Here is a 21359-nt window from a genome sequence, read left to right on the forward strand (position 1 = left end):
AAAATGATACGTCTTGTGTACTCCCTTAGTTTCTCAGGTTTTGGACTAAAATACCAGTAGAATTGTAGCAGACTGGTATGCATGTGTTAAACAGCCTGAAGTGGTACTGTGCCATCCTTTGTACCCTGCATTCCCCCCAGGGTTCTCTTGTGTTTCTAATTCTATGAACTGTGTTGCCTCTTAAAAAGGAGTCATTACAGAGGGAAGGAAACACTCTAGAGGTTTTTTTTCACTATGGAGAGAGATGGTTTTTGTATTTACTTTTTCTTCCTTTTTTTTTTAATGTTCATAGATTTTTTTTTACAATTTCAATGATAGGAAAGAACTCAGAATGGAATCATATTTCAGCTTCTTCCTGCTGTTGACTTGGTTTGTAGGAACTTTTTTCCTTGTCAGTCTGTGTGACCTGAGCAATGAAAACACCTTTTCTTTGGACACATTTTTCCTTTTTTGTTCTTGTGCACTTCTCAGTTTCATTTGCTAAAAACCCCCAATTTTCCGCCAGAGCTTCACCATCATCATTGTCAGTCTGCACTTTGTTAGTAAAGGATTTACCCTCTCAAAGAGTTGTTGCAATTTCTGAACAGCATCTTTCTGGTACACACTTCACCTTGTGCTGCTGATGTGCTGACCCTTGTGTGTGGTTTGCGTATTTACTCATGTAGAAAAAGTATCTGGTGTTTTAGGGAAATAGAAGTCCTTCCTTTCTGTGAGTATGAGCTGTTTCTGTTTCAGAAAGCTCACTGCAGTTTTTAGAGAAAAGTCTAGATACTTGAAGGGGACAATTTTAGGGAAGTTGTGCCTCTTTTCTGCTGTTCCTTTTTAACCTTCTAGAATCTGCATACAAAGATGGAGAGTTCTGAAAGAGTTGAGGAAGTTGTTTCTGAGCTGTTTTTAGTTTAGTTACCTCAAAATATTGAGATCTTAAGCTTGGTTTTTAAGAGCGGGAGAGAACGCTGTATTTCATTGCATAACCGAGGTTCAACTTCATTGTGTTCTTGCAATTCTAAGTGCTCCCTTCATTATTAAAGAGGCGAAAAGCTGACCAGTGGTAGAACTTAAGCCTGGATTTTTTTCAGTCAAAGCTCAGTGTATGATAAGGAGCTCTCTGGGCAATTGAGTGCTGGACTCAAATTGTCTCTGGACAGTGAGTCCTTTGGTGCCTGCTAATGTTGATTATGTCATCTCTCATTCTCTAGTTATGCTGTGGGTGCATCTTTAAATGCACTGTTGACCTCCAGATTGAAAATTCAGCGTGTAAGCATTGCTTTTTTATTTTGAGCGAAACTTTAAAAAACTTTAATGCTTACAACAAAAATTATTTCAGTTTTACTTCTGCATTAAACTTTTTCAAGAAAGGCATTGGTAAAATGAATGTTGAAGGCAAAAAGGGAAGAAGACTTTTCTTGATTTGGTGCCTTTTTTAAGGAAGTTTCATACATAGTAACTATGCTTAGGAGTAAAATGGTCTCTGAAAAAACATGTTAACAGTAAAGAAAATAAGGTTAGAACAGGAGAGCAGTGAATTAGTGGAATTCGATTTAACATCATGCCAGGAAGGAGATTTATCTCTTTTAAATGAGGGCATTGTCAAGCTGGCTGATGATGATCACGAACAGTTTTCAGTAGCAGCAGATTCAAATTCACAAGTATAAAGACTGACTTGGAGAAAAACATTCAGACAGTCCATTTTAAGCAGTAACTGCAGTTTACTGTTGAAGATGCTGCTCTTGCTGCCCTTTGTGAACTCCTTTTACCTGAGACACCTTAGTAAAGGCTCAAGCTTGGAACAACTTGTCCTCAGGCCCTTCTTGTGCCCACTGGAATTTACAGGCATTTGGATACTAACCTTTGGCAGAAACTGACTGTTTCTGAAAGTGATCTTCTACTGCTCTGTATTGCTATTTATGGTTTTATCTGCAGTATTTAGACACTTTTGCATAAACTGCAATGGTGTATAAGCACTGTCCAGATTGTAGGAGATGAAAATAGGTTTAGGATTTCCATGAAATGGATTTGAAAATGAGTGGAAGGTAAAGCGTAAATAATAGCTGCTGACTTTATGGAAGGAGCTACACAAATTTGATTCTAAATTGTAACTGCTGTTTTTAAAATAATAACATACTGTACAGTAGGAGATTCCTAATATAATATGTTGAATGCTTATTAGGAAGTTGAGTGCTTCATAGGAAATAAATATGGAGTGATATTTGATGAATCTAAAAGTAGATAATTGATAGTAAAACAAATCACTGCAAAATTATACTAAAATACTTTGTAAGAAGATCTTGGTTGATGTTGATTTTAGTGTAGAACAGCAGTCTTAATTTTCCAGATCTACGTTCCCTCTTCCCTCTGCCTTATTTAGTTGGTGACAGCATTTTTCCACAGTCCAACAAATGTGCAGCTGGCTGCATTTCCAGCCATGTGTAGGCTGCCCCACATGCTCTGCCAGCAACCCTGCTGCCAGTCCTGCAGGGTGCCAGGTCCTTCCTCATTCCAGCATTGCTGTCCTGGGGACTTCACTGCCTCAGTCTGCTCTGGCATCTCTGCAGTAACCCCCTGCTCTGTAAAACCTTCCCAGACATCCTCTCCAAGATTTCTCAAGCTTGGATAGTTAATGGTGTCTCTTGTGAGGAAGTGTGTGTGTTCCACCTAGTAATAGTTGCTAAGCAGGACATTTCTTCTAGCCACATGTCATGTCAGCCCTGCCTGCTTCCGTACAGACCATCTAACTGGAGATGTTATTGTTCTGGTTTTTTTTCACCTGAGAATACATTCATTTTGTGCTGTGTTGCTGTTCTCCCATTTGCAAAATTAGGTGTTGTAAAGATAATAGAGGATCTCCTACCATGTCTCTCTTAAAATGAACCAGAATAGATTTTTTTTTTTGTACACAACAGGGTCTTGGAAGTTGTCAGACTATTCACATTGGCAAGAAGGGAAGAGGTTGGCTTGGCCTCTGGTATTAATTTCCAGGGTCCTTTGGATGAGAAATTGGAACAAGATTTTTTAATTTGGTTTGGTTAAAACAAATGAGGCCTTATTTGTATAACTGTCTCAAAGTTAGAGTTGCTCTTTGGCCACGCCATTTGTTTAACTCTCATGTATGAGTTTGTTTTATTTCCAGGCTACTTCTATAACACATCTTTCTTTGCCATTTGAAATACTTTTCAGTCATTTGGCCATTACTGAACCAAGGTGTGAATTGGCCACTTGTTCCTGTAGCCTTTCCTCCATCTTTTCCCAGGAGTTTTCTGTCTCTTGCATCTCATGGATGTTGTTAGATAATTGTATCATTTAAACTGCTGGTTATTCTACGTTGGTTCTGTGACTAATCTAATAGTTTTTGTAGTCACCAGATAAAATGTGTATGTTTCTGCAGAAACACATTTCCTGTATTTTTGAATCTCACTTTAGAATGGGAGTATTAGGTAAGCAGTCAAGATGCAGTAAGTGAGGTTCATGCTAAAATAGGATTGTTGTTTGCAGATTGCAGAAAGGGAATACATGAAGGAAGGAAGAAGCTTTTCCCGTATTTCTTCAGTTTCTCAGCATCCCTCTGGTGTTGCAGCCCTGATCTGTAGGATGGTCATCCTTCATTACAGAAGGCTGCCAGCATATCTGTGTAACACTAACAGTACTTTTACAGGTTTAAAGAGAAGTCTGCTGTTTAAGAATACAAAGTAGATAAACCTGTATAATTTTTATGAACACTGTGATGTTCTCCTAACTTTGCGAAGTTGCTTCTATTGTGCTGTTTTAAAAGAGGCATCCTAAGCTTTTGAATCTCATGTACAGTATGGGGATGCATCACCACAACCATGCCTAAGGAGGTTTTAAGATTCATATGATGTGAATTATGACACTAAATTGTTTATATTTAGAGTAATTTCGGCAGGAGCAGAAATGAAGAGGGTAGGGAAAAGAATAAGTGCAGTTTGAGAGTGCCTTTGTTTGCTTTAGTGTGGTTTCTTAGGATGTTCTTATTTCCCATATATCCCCAAGAATGCATAATTTGTCAGCTTCGGAAGTATTATTTTGAAGAATGTTACGCAATTCTGTCAATTTATCTTGTTGACTTGACACATAGTTGGGGTGGGAAGGGAGACTGAACAGGAAGGAAAGTCCTTGTTCCTGAATGCCGTTGCTGCATAGCTCTCATATCCTCGAGGATCACCCGGACAAAAGCTGAGTCAGAGCACAGCAGCACTGTGCACCACAGCAATGGCCCAGCTCAGGATTTTGGACTGCGTGATCAATCACAACTGGAGTTTCATATGTAACCTGTACTGTGCATGGAGTGATCAGGTTTGTCTTTTGTTTATCCTTGCATACAAGATGATTATGTAATTTAGTATAAAGGGAGAACAAAGAGGCTCCGGCTGATCTCTTCTCCCCACCCCCAGTCTTACTGAGGATGAACTGTTAGAAATGCTGCTATTTAATAAGGAGTTTTCTAGAGTTAGTAAGCATACAAAACATGGTTTGATTATATAATTGCTTTTTTTAACACTTTGAATACTTTACTTTGTTCTCTTTAGAGCCTTGTGCTTTGAGGAATTTTCTTTAATGAATTGCACAAAAAGGTAAATATCACATACAGGAAGGGGGAGATATGCCAAGACAAACTAAGTTCTTAATAAATATAAAACTGATTTGTTTTCTTGCTTTAAAAAGACTGAGCATCTTGGCTATTTCAAAATACTTGATCATGAATAGGATTAAAATAAGTGTGAGGGGGAGGTTGTTAACCTTTTTTCTTTTAATATACAGGATTAAATAAATCAGAGGATGCTATTCAGTTTTTAACATGGACTGATATACTTCTTATTCACTACTTTGCTGTAGAACCAGAGGGGAAAAAAGCCAATCAAACAAAATTGCCTGGATTCTGAATGAAAATGTTTTAAAATAGAATCCAATTACTAAAGCCTTTCAAATAGTGTATGCAGTTGTTATACTACTTTAAAGTTACTCTAGATATTACTTGTATTTCTCATATAACATTCAGCCAGTCACTGAAGAAAATTTATTTAATTTTTATTTGGTGTAATGAGATGGTAAGCAATCCTTATAAAGTTGCTGTTTTAGTACAGTTACTAGAGATGGGTGATTCAGAATTTTTTTCTGCTATGCATAGAGGTCCTTTGAAATAATCTGTTGTTTAAAAATGCTTACAACCCCTGTATGTCACATCTATACTGAAGCTTCTTAATCAGGAAAATACACTGCAAGGTAATCATGGAGGGGTTTGGTTTTGTTTGTTTGTGGGTATTGGTTTAGTTCTTCTGTTAACCTGATTAATGGTGCCTGGGTTTTTCAAGTACTCTAGTTAATGTGACAGGTAAAAAGTATTTTCTGTTGAATTTGAAAAAACAGAGGAAGCATGATACATTCTCTTAAACTCTTAATTTATACAGATGCCCAACTATTTAATCTATTTGTATAGAATATATGTATAAGAATTCACCTGTCCAGTCAAATATGTCAGGTGCTTCCCATGCTTCAGAGGAATCAAGAATAAATAAGAAAAGGCTTAGGATGTGGGCAGTCCTGCAAAGTTTTAAAATGCATTTGGTGTAACTAGAGGGAATGAAAAAGAGAATTCCTTTTTGAGCATATTGAAGTGAAAGGTTTTAAAAAACCTTAAATACTGTCCCCCCACTCCAAAACCAAACCCCAAGCACTTCCCCTTTCAAAAAAAAAAAAAATCCCCTCTAACCAAAAAAAAAACCAAACAAAAACCAAAAAAAAAAAAAAACCAAAAACGACAAAACCAAAAAAACAAACAAACAAAAACCACCAAAACCCCCTCACTTCAATGGAGAACAGAGTTCACATAATCTAAAAGCTGTTTCTTACCAATATGAAAAGAAGAAACAAGGTTTAGATTAGTATACCCTGAATTAATTGCATGCTTGAGGTAGTAATGGTGCAGAACTGTTTGATCATGCTAGATTTTATTAAGTAGATTATGCACTTATGTGTGTTTGGGGTTGTTTTGTTTACATTAACTGAAGTCCACTCTCTGTAAACTGTACAATTTAATGAGCTGTTGCTGATACTTTTTGAAATGAAGCTGGAAGTTTATGGGATAGATATTCCAGTGCAGCTACTCTGTTCTTGCTGCAGTGAAATGCCGTGGCAGAAGTGGAAGCTGCCAGGCCTGGGGAGAGGTGCATGCTGCTCCACACAGCAGTGCTGCTCTCTCCCTTTCCCACCTCACAGTGCCCAAGTAGGCTGCTGGTGAGAAAGCAAATGGGTCACCTCTAAAGTTTGTGTCACTAATAATATCTCAAATTAGGTTGCAGTCGTTCTAAGGATTTCTTTTGTTTTTATTGTTCACCACCCACTCCCTTGGCTCTGGAACATGTATTTCCCAAAGCTTATTTTTTAAAACAGGAAGTGAGCAAGTATGAAATAACAGGGATGTTTTCTTCTATCATGGTGGTTTAAATTTTAGAAAAAGTATTTTCATGGTGTGAAATTGAAGTTACTATGGCTGGGCACAGTTGCCATTTGCACTCTGATACAGCAAACTGTTACGTGTATCAAAATGTTTTCAAAGGATATGCAGTGTTTCATACTAAAACAAAACCCCTTAAAATTATTCTGTGATGTAAATCAGTGAAGTTCTGTTGGCATCAGTGAATTACAGTTTTTAGTCCAAACATTGGATGGGATTGATGGCTATCGCATGGTGATTCTTAAAGAACAGCTCAGAAGCCTTCAGTGACAATAAACTTGATTGCTTGCAGTTTTTCATCCTTTACTTTTTGTTCATGGGAGAACTGCACTACCTGTGTTAAGAATATTTCATAAAATGAGTTATTACAAAGTACCAAAGTGTCTTGCTTCTTGCATATATTGTCTGTGACAGTTGTCTTGTGGGACATGGGGTAGATTCAAGTGTGACAGTCTTACTGGCAGTTCAGAGCTCCAGCATGACTGCAAATGTAGAATTAGTGAAGCCAAGTAGTAGGTAAAAAGTTTGGATCTTATGGGGGGCCTCGGTGCACAGCTTTATGTGGAAATTTATCTTTGTACTTATCCAGATTGCCCCAACAGTATCATAGATGATTAATCCTATTTTTATTATGTCTGGTATTCATAAACAAGGAATTTTTAGTGTTTTTTCTTAAAGAAGAAATAATAGAGCGAGAGTGAGAGTGCCTGAAAAAGTTAAAGCAATTATTTTTTTGTATGATAGTCTGATGTTTATGGAGTTGTAATCGTGGAATGATAACTTAGCATGCTAGCTGTGGTCCAAGAGGAGTTCCTCAATGAATGTATAGAAGAGCTAGGTAATATTTTTTATTACAGTTCCTCAGTAATGTATGAACTAGGCTTATCCTCAGTAAGATGTAATAGGAGCTACTCCCTCTGTCATTGTAAGGATGTCCTTTATGAGCCTACAGCACATGAGCAGACTCTGGAGATACCTGGTATGTCAGTTGACCTTGTGGACATGATGAGATGGAGTAGAGCAAGTATCCTTAAAACATTAAATTCCACTGCTCCAGATGGTTGGAAGAAGTACTGGTAGGTAATATAATGTAGGTGATAAAGTGATTTTGGATTTTTTTCCTTCCTTTTATCACAAATGCCTTTCTTTCATGTGTTAGATAGGAAACAGTAGACCACGAATGGAGTATAGGTTGTCTTCTTACCAGCACAGAGGATAGGTCAGCACTGTGCTCTGAGGAGACTTCTGTTAGTTTGAGGAGAGCAGATGAGATCTTCTCATGTCCTGTTCTCATTGGTTCTTTGATGAACTACATGTGGTTATTTTTTTTATCTTATTGCTTTACCCTAGCCTATAAAAATAATAATATTTCAGCCATGTAAATACTTAAATCTTGGATTTTTCAGCCAGGGGTAAGTATTTTGCAACTTCTGTAAACTTGCAGTTGGTCGAATTTCACTGCACAGGGTGGGCCTCATCATTGCAGTTGTTGGTCTTGGAGAAACCTCCTCATCATGTTTTGATGTACATGAAGGTTTGTTGTTATGTGGTGACCTGGCAGCCCAGGTGTCTGATTTCTGTTCTTTTAGCTGGAGTTCATTATTGCAGGCAGTATGTGAGAATGTGATGTTACAGTGCAAGCTGGCGTCTCGCATCACCTTCGTTCGAGCCCCAGAACGCAGTAGTACTGCAGCAGCTGCTGCACTGCAGTTATTTCCCTTCCTCTGGAGAATCTCCAGTGACATTAAAAATGCTTTTCGGTCTTCCAAATGTGTCATTTTGGAGGATGAAATAACAAAGGTGTCTGTATTTCTTCTGAGATATTTGCAGCTGATAATGGTTTTGAAATACGATATTTATTACCTTACTGTGCTCTTACTTCTATTCATCTGCCTCAGAGAGGGAGGGAGGCAATATGGTAAAAATCTGTCTTGGTAGCAGTGCAGGGTGTGCTGTTTTCAGTTTAAGCAAAAAGTGTAAAATCATTGCATGAAACAGCTGGTGACTTAACTCATTGTGGAAATTCACATTGCTGGAGAAATATTTTATAATGTCCAGAAATACAGGGAAATAACTTGGCAACAGTGAGCAATTCAAGCCACAATAATAGGCATGCAAAGACGAGTAGTTCTTAAATAAGGAAATAGATTTGTGTTAAAATAGATTTCTTCTCTCTCCCCGCTCCAGCCTCCAGACAGAGAAACAAATGTAGATTTAGTTCCCTATATCAACCATTCTTACTGACATGCGCAATGCAAACTGTGAGGAAATATGTGCAGGTCACGTATGATCATGGCATAAGTCAATGTTCAGAAGCTTTTGGATTTGCAGTTAAACTGAAAATCCTGTGGACAACTTTCTCCTCTTTATCCTCTTAGTGACATCTCTGGGCATAAAGATTTAATATATTTTTTCAGGTTAATGACTTCACACTCCTTTTTTAAGCATTTTCCTGTGCATTGTATCTTTGTAAAAGAAGTTATTCACTGAAAAGGCTGCTTTTTCCCCCTCTCTGTTATATATGCACAATAGATTACAAATTTAGAGGTTGGTCATAATTTAATTTGGATGTTTGGATATGTGGCTTTACATCTGTGTATGCTAATTTTATTTTATTTTGCTTTACAATGGACAAGCCTTTTCACTTCCAAGTTTAGGACTTTGAAACGTAAGTGTGTGTTGATGTGCACATTATATAGAATGTTGAAATTAAATGTCTTGAAACACAGGACCAAGATTGTTTTTAAGTGGTGAGTTAGCAGGAGTTTATTAATGAAGTCACTGTATCAGAGAGCTTTAACACTGAGTATCTCATGCTGTATGTAGATCTGTTTAGAGGTTATTTTTGAGGAGGGAAGCTGTATATGTGGGGTGGTAAAGAATCTTGACACATTGGTCTTTTCTGTGTTTTGAGCCATGTTCTCTTGTGTTAAAAGTTCTATGCTGTTATTTAGCCTTGATCCATGCGGTGGTTCTTAAAACTTCCCCCATATGTCTTGGTAAATCTTGTACAAATGGAGTCAAATTATGGAATAACAACTCACGTGCAATAACCATGTTTTTTAGGTTATTGTTTAGCTTTGACATTGAAGGATCAAATCCCTGATCTTCCAAAGGCTTCTGTTTGGCTTTGGGCAGGTCAAGAGACTTTTCTGGTATACATGAAATAAAATCCCAAGTAGAGCTGCCCTAGTGCAGTACTGAATGAGCTTAAGCCTTAACAGCTTGAATTACCAGCTGGTACAGTGATGCACTTATGCAGATGAAGTGATGTGTCTAGTCTCTAAATGACCTCATTTTCTTGTTTTTAGAATAGAAATGAGCATATTCTTTTTGTGTTGCAAAGTTCAGTAGTTTCAGTAAGAGAAGGTCAGCCTCATGCTTACATTCAATAGAGAGCAGGTGTAAGGTTCCACTGTCCACTGCTCAGCTTCAAAGCAGTAAAGATCTTACTCAGTATTGTAGCTGCATCCTGGAGTAGCCTAGTCAACATAGAGGTTTGCCATAGAGACGAAGCTGTGGAAAAATGGTTGTTCTCTTGGGTGGTTTGGTCAATTTTAACTGTGTCCCTTGTAGAGTTAATAATTTTTTGATTCAAGTCATAGTTTCTGGCTGCAGTGGAGAAAAACACTATGAAGGGAAGGAAATCTGTAGGTAGTTTCAGGGCTGGTAGTAGTTTCAAGTGTGGAGCATCAGTTTATTGAAATGGGGTCTGTGCAGGTGATTTTGTGTTGTGCAGTGGTTTTGGTTTTCTTGACAGCTTCTGCAAAGCTATTTCACATGTAAATACATTTGTGCTTATACTGTGGTGGAAGTGTAGTGGAAACTATCTGGTATCTTGTGTGTTTGGTGAAGATGAGGTTATTCTAGAAAGCAAAAAGAGTACAAACTTCATTGACAATCATTGCTATTTTTGCAGTAGTGTACTTAGCTGGAGACAGAGGCAGCGTTTCTTATTGTATTCTCCCCGTTTGTAGGAAGCAGAGTGGGTGATGGGGCAGCTCATAGTCTTGGATCTGAAAAAGTTCCTATAGGTTGAAAGAGCCAGTATAAGCCAGCCCTTGACAGCTGGTGACTGTGCAAGGTGCTCTTACCACTTCTATTAGACTGCTGAGAAGATTCTTTTATCTTGCATGGAATAACCTCAAACAATTCTTCAATGCTGAGGAGCAGAAGCATGCTTTCTTTGTCTCCTGTCTCTGATATTTCCAGATTACACTGTAAGGTGACGACAGAGAATTTCCTATTCTTAACAAGCAATGACAGAACAAGCAGAGAAGGAAAATTTTCAATTTAGCTAAATTAAGATCACATGATATTTTGCTGTTGTGCTAGCTACCAGCCCTGCAGATGTTTCCTTTCTTTCCAGTTTAAGGATGTAGCTGTTAAGAGGGGAGGCTTTTGCTAATGGTTCTATAAGAAAACAAGGAAGCTCTCAATTTCTCTTTGTTGTTAATGTTTTTCTGACTAAATTTAATATTATGAACTCCATGTATGTTGTTATGAATAACAAAATTCAAGATACAAACAAAACACATCATGAAAATAGTTTGCATCTCTGTCTTGTGAAGTTTTTCATTACATGAGTTTTACTTCGTGTCTTAGTGCTGTTGCTTGAAATGGGCTGTTACTCTGGCAGTATAAATTATTATCTGAAGTGCATTTAATTAGCTTTGTAAAGAATCCCAGTCAATTAGTACACTTCTTGGATATGTACAAGCAAATATATGTATATATATGTACACACACAACATATTATACTTAATTTTGTGTGTATATATGCGTATAAAACTAATCATATGGTAGATTAATGAATTGAAATATGCTACACTTGGTACTATCTAGAGTTTAAAGCATTGTTCAAAAGATCCAGCTGTCAGAACTACTGTATAAGAAAACCAGAGCTTGTGCTGTCTAGAAAAGGAAAAAAGCTACTTTCAGTCTAGGCAGCACTTTTAGTAAATTGGAATTTTCCTTACTTCAAAGTAGAACAACTCTTTCTGAATCTCAGCTGGCCTGGGAAGCTGAAAGCTGCTTTCATTCAAGCAAATATGTCTAGCTAGGCTCAGTTTGCAGAACCACTTGGGGTGTTACTGCTTTTAATGCAGAGCCAGGTAAACTGAAAAATTTTCATTTGAACAGACACATGGAGGGGGCATTTTTGAGATCATCCTTGCTGTAGAAAACCTTCAGCTTTGCTTTTTCGGTCTTGTGGTGAGACTGACATGAGCACCAACTGCTTTACAGAGCTGCCTTTCATGAGCAGTAGAGTGCAGTAGGCAAGTTTGAGCTGTGTAGAAATAACATGCACACATGGAGGTTTTTACTGTTTGTTTTCTGTGTAGGGCTTGACCTTTATGAGAACTGAAATCCTTTATCTTGAAAATGCTGTTTCTCCTTTGAATGACTGTGTTTACTACAATGCTAGTACTACAGAAGTAGACAGAAAGTACACAGAAACATGTATCCCTCTGTCCTGCTTCCGAGCCCAAGCTAGCTCTGTAGCCTGCATGGTGCTTGACAGAATTTTGTTTCCTTCCCTGTGCCTCCCAGCCATCTGCCATGCTGGCACAGATGCTTGGCTTTTGAAAGGTCGCAGATTTCCCACTTACTTCATGCACTGAGAGTAGTTATGTATTGCCATCTTAGTTGCCTTTCTCCTTACCTGGTCTTGGTTTAAGGATATGATTTATGTATTTTATTGAGTTAAAGTTTTCAGTCCTGAGATGCACTGCAAAGTTTGGTGTCCTCACTAACCTCTGCTGCTGGCAAGCAGCTGCTGCATTTGTTATTGAACTATACCAGCTTCTATTCCATCTGGGCGAGATTCACAGTCCTGAAAGAAAGGTAGGTTTGCTCCCAGGGTGATGTCCTAACACATGCCTGAATTCAGTTTGGTTAGTCCACAAAAAACCACCCAGGCTTAGTGCCATAATGGTGTGTTAAAGTGATGAGAGATGAGCTCCTGTGAGGGACACACCTAGACCGTGGTCACTCCATCAAGGGATGCTCACATCTTTATTGCCTTCCCTTGCTCTGAATTGTCTCGCTGTGAGTCTTTGCAAGACCCATGAAGGAGGTAAGAGGGGGAGAGCAGCTCATGGAGACCACCTTGCTGTTGCTGGTGGCTGCTTGAGTCCCACCTCACCAACCCAGGTGAGCAGCAAACAGGAGGAATGGCGTTGCCTGTCTTCCCCTTAGTCTTATTGTGATCACTAATAATCTGTTCCTGCTTTCCTCTTGTTTGATATTGAACCATAAATTGTAGTGAAAGTCTCCACTTGTAGTCATAAAGGATTTACGTCTTGTTCTAGTGGTAGTTGAATTCTTCAGTTTGTTTGCCTCTATTGCTCTTTCCAGTTAGTGCATCCCACTCAGCTGCAATACAAGAGAAATGTTAGTGTCGGGGTGTCTCAGCAAATATCCTGCTCTTCATGCATGCCTTACCCTTGCCCGGTAAGAGATGAATGGGAACCCCAGTGATTCTGAATGCTGGTGCTTTCCCTGAGTTTGGGAGTTGAAGTCTTCCTCTGGAAACTCTTACTTTTTTCTTCCCCTTCCCCCATCTCCACTTCATAAAGAACATGGAAGAAGAGCTGTGTCCCCAGTTCCAAAACCAGACAGCAGTGACCCCAGAGTGAGGGCCCTGACTAGACCAGCTTTTTCTGTCTCTGTTAATGCTATCTACTGATGGTTTTATGTGTGTGGACTCAGGCTGTGTTTATCTTTACATCTCATCTTGTGGTGAGTGTGGTTCTGTAGCTGTTTGATCTTTTAGAGCTTTGAGGGTTTGTTTACATCTGCATCTTCAGTTTCAGGTGCTTCAAGATGAGGCAGCCTCCTCTTGGTAACTACTGAAAACAGGCTCAGCAGTTAGAAACACTGAGCAACCAAATCCTTCCTGCAGCTTTCTTAAATATGTAGCACTGAAGTGGCCAGGATAGAGACAGAAGCCTTCTGTCTTGTGCTCCAAGGGTCTTGCTACCAGTCAGAGATCTGTTGAGTGGGATCCATTTCCCTGTGGCCCATTCTGCAAAGTAGAGTGGGCCACAGGGAAATGTGGCCCATTAGATGTGAAATGTGGCCCACTTAGAGATGTTCTGGGGTAGGAAACTCTTCTGTGCTTCAGTACATCTGTGTCTCAAACCACCTGATTTTTCTGTTTGGGGAGCACTCTTACAGGGTCACTCTCTAGATAAAAGCTTTCTCAGTGGAGTGAGCTAATTTCACTTCTGTGTATCAGCACATAGTAAATATCAGCAGTCACATAAATATATGGTCGATACTGTTAGGTTTAATGTATTGTGCTGTGAATCTGTATTGCATTTGAGTTGTATGTTGAGAGTTCAGCTCATTATTGGATTGAGGGAAACTTTTATTTTTAGATTACAGTGATTTATTTCTGCTTGGCAAAGTTCACTTTGATAGGTGTTGATTACATTCAGCCATGCCCAAGTAATGTTTGTATTTCTAAAAGGTAGACAAGAATAAGGATATACTTTTGGATTGAAGTAGGTAGAGCGTGTAGGTAGGAGCAGTTACTTATTCTTTATTACCTGTTGTCAGCTTAAATCTATATATAAATATAACATTATTCATTTTTTTAATCTTTTTGCTTGCTTAGTGTGACAGGTGACACTGGAGTAGCATGCAAAAATGAATGCTCCAGTTTGACACTAAAAAATACTGAAACATTTGGGATATTTGTTAATTAACCGTGTACGCTAATTTTGATGTTAATAAAGAAGGGACAGCTTTGGTATTATGCATGCACTGCTGCATTCATCTTTGGAATTCGGCTGAGAGTTTTTTAACAAGTCTAGCATGTACAGCTGTTAAATATTCAATTGGTGTTTTTCTCAGGTTTTTTTATTATTATTATTTTTTTTTTTGCCTCTCTTGCTTTCTGCAGATTCTAGATGCCTTTTTTTATGGCGCCAGTTACCATCCACAATCTTCCATTGAGGATTTTTATAGATTTCCTCATATCTCACCAGTTTGGCAGACTGATGTCTGGCCATCCATGTAGTTTTGGAGAACAATGTTGATTATACTCTGTAGCCATGTTTCAAGGACATAAAATGATGAAACACTTCTTTGAGGGAAGGACACTGTCAGTATATATACTGACAGGTTATATTTCCTGCCTGCATTTCTGTCTCTGTCAACATCCTACCTATTCAGGGCAAGATTACAGTTTTTGGTAAACATAAAGAGTCAGAAGTTTAGACAAGTGGCTGTTGGACACAGAAGCCTAAAATGATTTGCGTTTGGAGTTTTCTGTGTTCTGGTTTTCCTGCTGGTCTCTTTGCAGTGATTTTTTTAAAGTAAGAAATAAATGTATTTCCTGAGGCTAAAAATGATGGAACTGATTTATTTGTTTTGAGAAGAGGGCTGTGTTCTGAATACCTTGAAGATGGATTTACTTAATGTCAACTTTGTGTCAGTAATTACTTTTCTTCAGCTGGGAATAACTTCTGTGTAAGATGTTGTTTGTGCATTCCAGTTTGATTTAAAGATACATTAGAAATTACCTCACTACATCTTTAGACTGTTTCAGTACATGATCATGGTGACCCATTATAAATGTGACCCACTTCCCTTGAAATTTTGGTTTATTAGCTTGAGAACTGAAAGAAAGACTCAATTTACACCTGCCTTGTGGGAGTGATCCTGCTATTTTTCTAAGATAAAACAGTCTTTGTATGCTCTATATGCCTTCCTATGCTGCAAATAAGATGTAGATAATGTATCTCAGAAAGGGTTGTATAATCTTTTATATGGTTGCCTTGTAGGTAAGTTTTTCCTACATATTCTGTAGGCTTAGCCAGAGAAAGACCTTTTTATTTCTTCTTTGTTAGCTTTTTAAAGAATCTATTTTGTTGTCACATTAAATAAGGCAAGACTGTCCTAGAAAACCCTTTTTCTCTGCAATAGCAGATATTTAACAGGACAGTTAGCTAAGCAATAGTGACTGAGTACAAAAATGGGGAAAGCAGATGACCCTGTACAAGAAATATCCGTGTTTTCAAGTCAATCCAGCTATATTAGAGCATTTGGAATATCCTGTCAGTGTCTCAGGAAGATTTGAGGGATTAATAACTATATTTTTTCCCTCTGGCTTATGTCAGTACTTACTGAAAAGCCCTAAACATCATACATACGATGGCTGTTGAATCAGTAAAATGGGTAGCATCAGCTCATTTTCTATTCAGCACATATCAGTCTAGCTGAACAACTGTATCAGGTATCACTTTTCTTGGTAGACAAGCTAAAAGTTGAACATTTGCTAAGTTTTCACGCCTAGGCTAGGGACGGCCCATGAGTGAATGACGTCGTGGGTGGTGACAATGACTCGTGCAGCTGAAGCAGCTGCTGCTTAGCACAGGCTGTCTCCATGTTGTGACTGAGGTACTGATAGATAAATGCCATGGATGGACTGCTGGTGGGGGGATGTTGTTTGGTTGGTTTAAGAGTTGGGGAATTTTTTGTTTGTTTTAGTTTGTTTTTTAAATACAGATGTAGGCTCTGAAAAATGTGGTGTGGGAAACCCTTACATCTACAATGAGACTTTTATTTACATAATTGATTTGTGAAGCATTCTGTGTGGTAAAAAAACACATAATCCAAAACAGCCTAAAAAGGTAGCAAATCTGGATGCCAGTCCCATGCCCCATTTCTTTAGGGAAAATTTTGAATTTGGCTGCCGAACGCAAAATAAAGGTAGAAATTGATTGCTCATACCAACTTTAAAAGGGCTTGAATAATTTTTCCAGAATAGATGGTACAATGTATCAATTATTTCTTATGTTCACAATTTTTGATCTATGAAGACAGTGTTCAGATCTTAGACCATACCTGTTTATCTGTTTAGACAAGATGACTATTTATAGCTTCGATTGCAGTTGCCTGCAACTGTCATGTAAGGATGTTTGGTTTGTACAGTACTGCATATTGAGGTCTGTAAATTGATCAGAAGATTAAAAATTAGAGGGGCTTTAGAGGGCATGCAGGCTGGATGTCTTAGCTTTTTTAGTTGTTATTTTAGACTGATATAATGGGCAACTATTGGTTTGAGACTAACTTTTAATTTGAAATAATGTTACAAACATTATGCTACTTAGTGATTTCACATAATTCTGTTACTGCATGTTAAGCTGCCAGTTATTAATGTAGTTTTTTATAGTGCCATCTGATTTTTCATGGATGCTTTTATTGCTCAGAAAGAAGGGTTAAATACAATATTAAAAACAAGGTTTACATTTTACAGTGCATTTAAGCATCTGTTGTATGTCCTTGCAATTGCATAGAACAGGAAATGATGCTTTGAGATACTTTGTGCAGAAACCTTGTACAAAAAATTCCCCAGGGAAATGATGCTTGAATCATTTTTAGTAGCCTGGGATTCTTCAGTCCTTGAACTCGGTTGTATGCATTCTGACTTCGATTTTGAGGACTGAATCTATAGAGAAATAAACATACAGGTCTTCAGTAAGGACTATGGCACAATGATCTTTGGTTTGTTAGATCTTACATGAAAATGAAGCATTCAGTTCTTATCTCTTGTAATGCAAATTACTCTACCCAAAAGACAGATTCTCTAATGAATATGAGATACTTATGTATTTGTAACTTGATATTTGATTTGCAAGGAGAACTGTAGGGACTTTGCCTTCAGTAGTGTGTACTTGTCTGTGCTAAACATCATCTGTTTCTTGCTCGCTGTCTTGCATCCTTGTTTTGTTTACGTTTTTGAGAACTTCTCTTGTTCTTTTTTAAAGCTTTTTCTGGCAAGGGGTATTCTGGTGTGTGTGCTGTGGTTGGAAGTGTCAGAGGGTTACTGAACCAGATGTTGATTCTCTTTATAAATCAGATTCTTGCTTGTTCGAAGTGGTGGCTGAAAGTTGCTGTTACTGAACATTCTCACATTTATTACTGCTGCCACTGGCTGTTTCTGTTACCCTGTTGGCAGACCTTGCAGGAGGTCCAAGGCTGGCATGAAGTTCACCTTTCTCTTTTAGTGTGCTCTTTCAAGAAATAATTATTTGACTGTGGGTTTATGAGTAACCTCTAGTTCAGTAACTTGTGAATGCAAAACATTTAAATGAAATTAAAAGGAAATCAGATTCTCTTGCTGTACTGAAATGCTGAAACTCCTGTTTCTAAAAGTCCGTGAAGTTCTCTGTATGGTGCTGTTTTGAACTGAGATTGCAGTACTTCTGTATGTAAATTATAGTCTTTAGTTGTTATGCATACTAAAACTACCTTTTGGCTAATTAAGGAGGTTTTTGTTAGAATAAAGATGGAAGTATATTGAAGACTTAGATTTTTTTTCTACATTTAAGCTTGCTGGTTACCTATTTGTAACTATGGGTATTTGCTTATGGACATTTTTCAATATCTGTGGTTGTTGGATCATTTGAAAATTTGCATCATGTGTTGCGTATAAAACTCTGAGAGAAGAAACAAAAGATTGCAAGGGAATATTAAATAGATGGGTTGCTGTGAGTCAATTGATGGAGGAAATCACTGTCATTTTTTAGAGGCCAGTGATATTTTTCTTACTAGAAGCTATTTCTTTTGCCAGTTTACTAGGATCAAGATGTTCTTACTGGCTCCAGTTTCTGCATGTGTTCTGAGATTGAAAGCCTGAAAAGCAACATTTATATGTGCAGAATTGATAAAATGCTCTTGTGTTCAGAAGCTGAACAGAGTGGTTAGGAGCACCTCAATAACAAACTCCATCCTTAGGCTAAAGGATTATGTAAATTTTACTAATCTTTGCATTGTTTGAACTTGAAGCTCAAGCCTCTCATCTTGGCAGTTCCGCAGTGCTCACTAATTTTTCGTTCATTAGTCATCTAATTGCAGAGTCTTCTCGGTTTTGCACTAACACTTTAAAACGTGAATGAAGATGATAGTTGAGGACAGACTAGGCTGAGATGGAGTCCTTGATATTTATAACTGTTCTTTCCAGAATCTGCCATTAATTCTTCCAGGCTGTTTGGAAGGGCAGACTGTCAGGCTGCTCTGATTTCTCCATATTTTCTTGTTGCTGAAGCAGCTCCATTTCTTGGCTTGGCTGTAGTGTCCATGTGTGTGTTTTTTTCTTGATGAAAACAGGGTTATTGGAGGTAGGGAGGCTGTTCTTTGGAGCACTTGCTGCTAGTATTTGCTGGTTCTCCCTGTTGGACAAAAGCAAGGGGGGGGTTTCTGAGGACAGACTGTAGCATCTGTGGACAAATGGGTTGTGTTTTACATACCTGGATGCAAAATGTTGTTCTGGCGGATTAACTCTCACTAAGGAGCTGCAATATTTTCCTTGTAGTAGTGTGTTGGTCTCCTTGTGGTTAGAGTGGAAATGCTCTCTGTTCTCTGTAGATGTTGGTTGGAGCTGGCTGAGTCCACCTTGCCAACTAGCCCTGCAGTTTGAGATTCCAGCTCTAAGACTGAAGCAAAAGAGATTATTTTTGAGTAGGACAGGGAGAAACTGAGCAGTAAATTCTGGCACTGATCAGCCAGTTGCTGAGCCACAGCAGCAGAGCTACTGGAGGACAAGAAGACTATTATTTCTGTTTGAATACCCTTTGAATAGGCTATAGGCTCTGGTATCTAAATTTGTTTCACGCATCGTTGAACTAGAATCTTTAGAGGAGGGTCATAGAATTTTGCATGCTTTCTTTGTGTCTCCTGCCTTTGAGTGCTGGTGTGGCACTCACTTTGAAAGTTGAAATGGAAAATTTTATATAAGGCTGAGAAAGTAGATATTTTAATATGTTGCTTGAGTCGTAGGTATATAAAATTACCCATAAGAAAAAAACCTACCCAAGATTGCTTATTTCTGTATGAGAGGAAGGATTGCAGTAGGACTGTAAAAGGAAAGGAGATTTTTTTTTTACTTTTGTGTTTAGAATTTGCATACTGAAATGTTCAGAGACAATAGCTAAGGGTGGAAAAAGCAAAGGTGAAGTAATAGATATGACTGGAGAAAAATGTCTTACTGGAGAAGTCTAACCAATTTCATGTTCTGTTTTACTTGTATTAAGTGGGGAGATAGTAGTCAAGAAAATCATCCCTGAACTGTGTGGGAAGGAGAAGTTTGTTTTGTACTTGTGTATGTGAGATACGTACAGCCAGAAATGGGGTCCCGGAAGTCACATGTTTATCTCTAAATAGAAGGCAAATTAAACATGCAAGCTGTATGCATTTCTTATGGTTCCTTCAAGTCTTTCATTGTTGAATGCTGATTTTTTTAAATATCTAAACCTTATTTAAAATTTAAGTGCTGTTCTATATGCAGTATGACCAGAGGTGCAATGGTGTAAAGGGTGCTGCTTTAGTATACACATTTAAAAGTACTAGTGATCATCAAGTTATTTTGGTTATGGGGAGAGAAATTCTATTTTCAAGTGTACAGGCGTGTCTGGGAATTCTTACTCTTGTTTTCTTTTTATTTTTCAATGATCCAAATTAAAACTCCTCTGCATATATTTTTCTCTTTTAGGCATCAAAAAATAAAGATGGAAAAGAGCAGAGTGAAGCTATATCACCATCGGAGGAGGAAGAAACTTTCTCTTGGCCTGGTCCTAAAACTGTCGTGCTAAGGAGGACATCTCAGGGTTTTGGCTTCACCTTAAGACACTTCATAGTTTACCCTCCAGAATCTGCAGTTCAGTTTTCTTTTAAAGTAAGTGGAATTAATAATGAAGCCCTTTATATTAAGCCTTGTACCTTTTAGGGTCATAAATCCCACTTACTTGAAAGTAAATGTGTTTATAGATCTGTCTTACACAGATGAAAGATCCCTTGTAAGGTGGGTGGGGTCATGACATTGTTTGATAGCTGTTTGCTGATCTGTTCCAATAAAATGGAATTGACTGAGTTTGTCAGTCAAAAATAATTGTATCATGGATAGGAACAGTAGTCATTGCAGAACAGGTAAATATTTCTCTGTAGATTCTTTTTGCCCAAAGCCAATGTCATTACTTAGTCTGTACCTGTTCTGAAGTGTAGACTTGAAGGGTAGGATGTTTGGGTTTTGTTGCTGTTCCCCTCCCCAGCTGAAGTTTGTCACACCATCACATTAAAAGATGAAGAAGAATGTTTGTTTTGGTTTCTAGCTGAGTATCCTAAACTCAGTTGTATATTAGAAAGACAGATTGTGTTTCAGTGTTACATTCTTTCTGCTGAAAAGAGGATCTGCAGTTGAGATGAATATAAACAAGATATATATTGGCCTACATCAAAAGACAACTTTCTTAAAGTATTTTACATTTTTTAAAATTTAAAACAAGAATATCTGAATGTTAAGTAGCTAATTGGTCTTCCTTGCTCAAAGCATGTACATGTTCTTTTTTGTGACTGAAGCTTTTGAAAGTTGCTGTAACATGGAGTGTTGAGAAAAAGTCCATTTAATAATGAGAGGAATTTGAAAATTGTGAGGGGCTGTTTCTTAGTGAGTTCAAATAACATCTGTGTCACTATCGGACACGCAAGAATGCAAGCACACCACGGTTCTCCAGGTGAAGGAAGAAAGAGGAAGTTTATTCTCTGACTCCAACACTTATAGTTTTCCAAAAGTGACAGTGGATTGGAGAGTGATAGGGACACCTCTCCAATGACACTGGTCAAACCAGCAGTCCATCAACTTTCTCCTCCTCCATAAAAGAAGACAAAACAATCAGTTATTTACAGAAAGTGTCTGGAAAAGTTCACCACAAGAATGTCCATATCAGAAGGCCTAGAAGATCTTAAAAAACCAGGGTGACACATCTGTTCATTTTAAAGGCATCAAGTGTAGTAGTTTTCATGAGCTATGCTACCCCTCTGTTTTGCTTTTGTTTTTCAGTTAGGCAGAAGAATAAATTCTTACCAAGCTGGAGAATGGGTG

General features: G+C 38.0%; 1 protein-coding gene across 1 annotated transcript in view; it reads left to right on the forward strand.

The window, feature by feature from the left end:
• Positions 1-21359, forward strand: part of ARHGAP21 (Rho GTPase activating protein 21) — a 111130-nt gene that overhangs the window by 25824 nt on the left and 63947 nt on the right. The window contains 1 exon segment of the mRNA XM_030971390.1: positions 19974-20156. Coding sequence (XP_030827250.1) covers positions 19974-20156 — 183 coding nt within the window.

Source organism: Camarhynchus parvulus, chromosome 2, assembly GCF_901933205.1.
Source record: "Camarhynchus parvulus chromosome 2, STF_HiC, whole genome shotgun sequence".
NCBI lineage: Eukaryota > Metazoa > Chordata > Aves > Passeriformes > Thraupidae > Camarhynchus > Camarhynchus parvulus.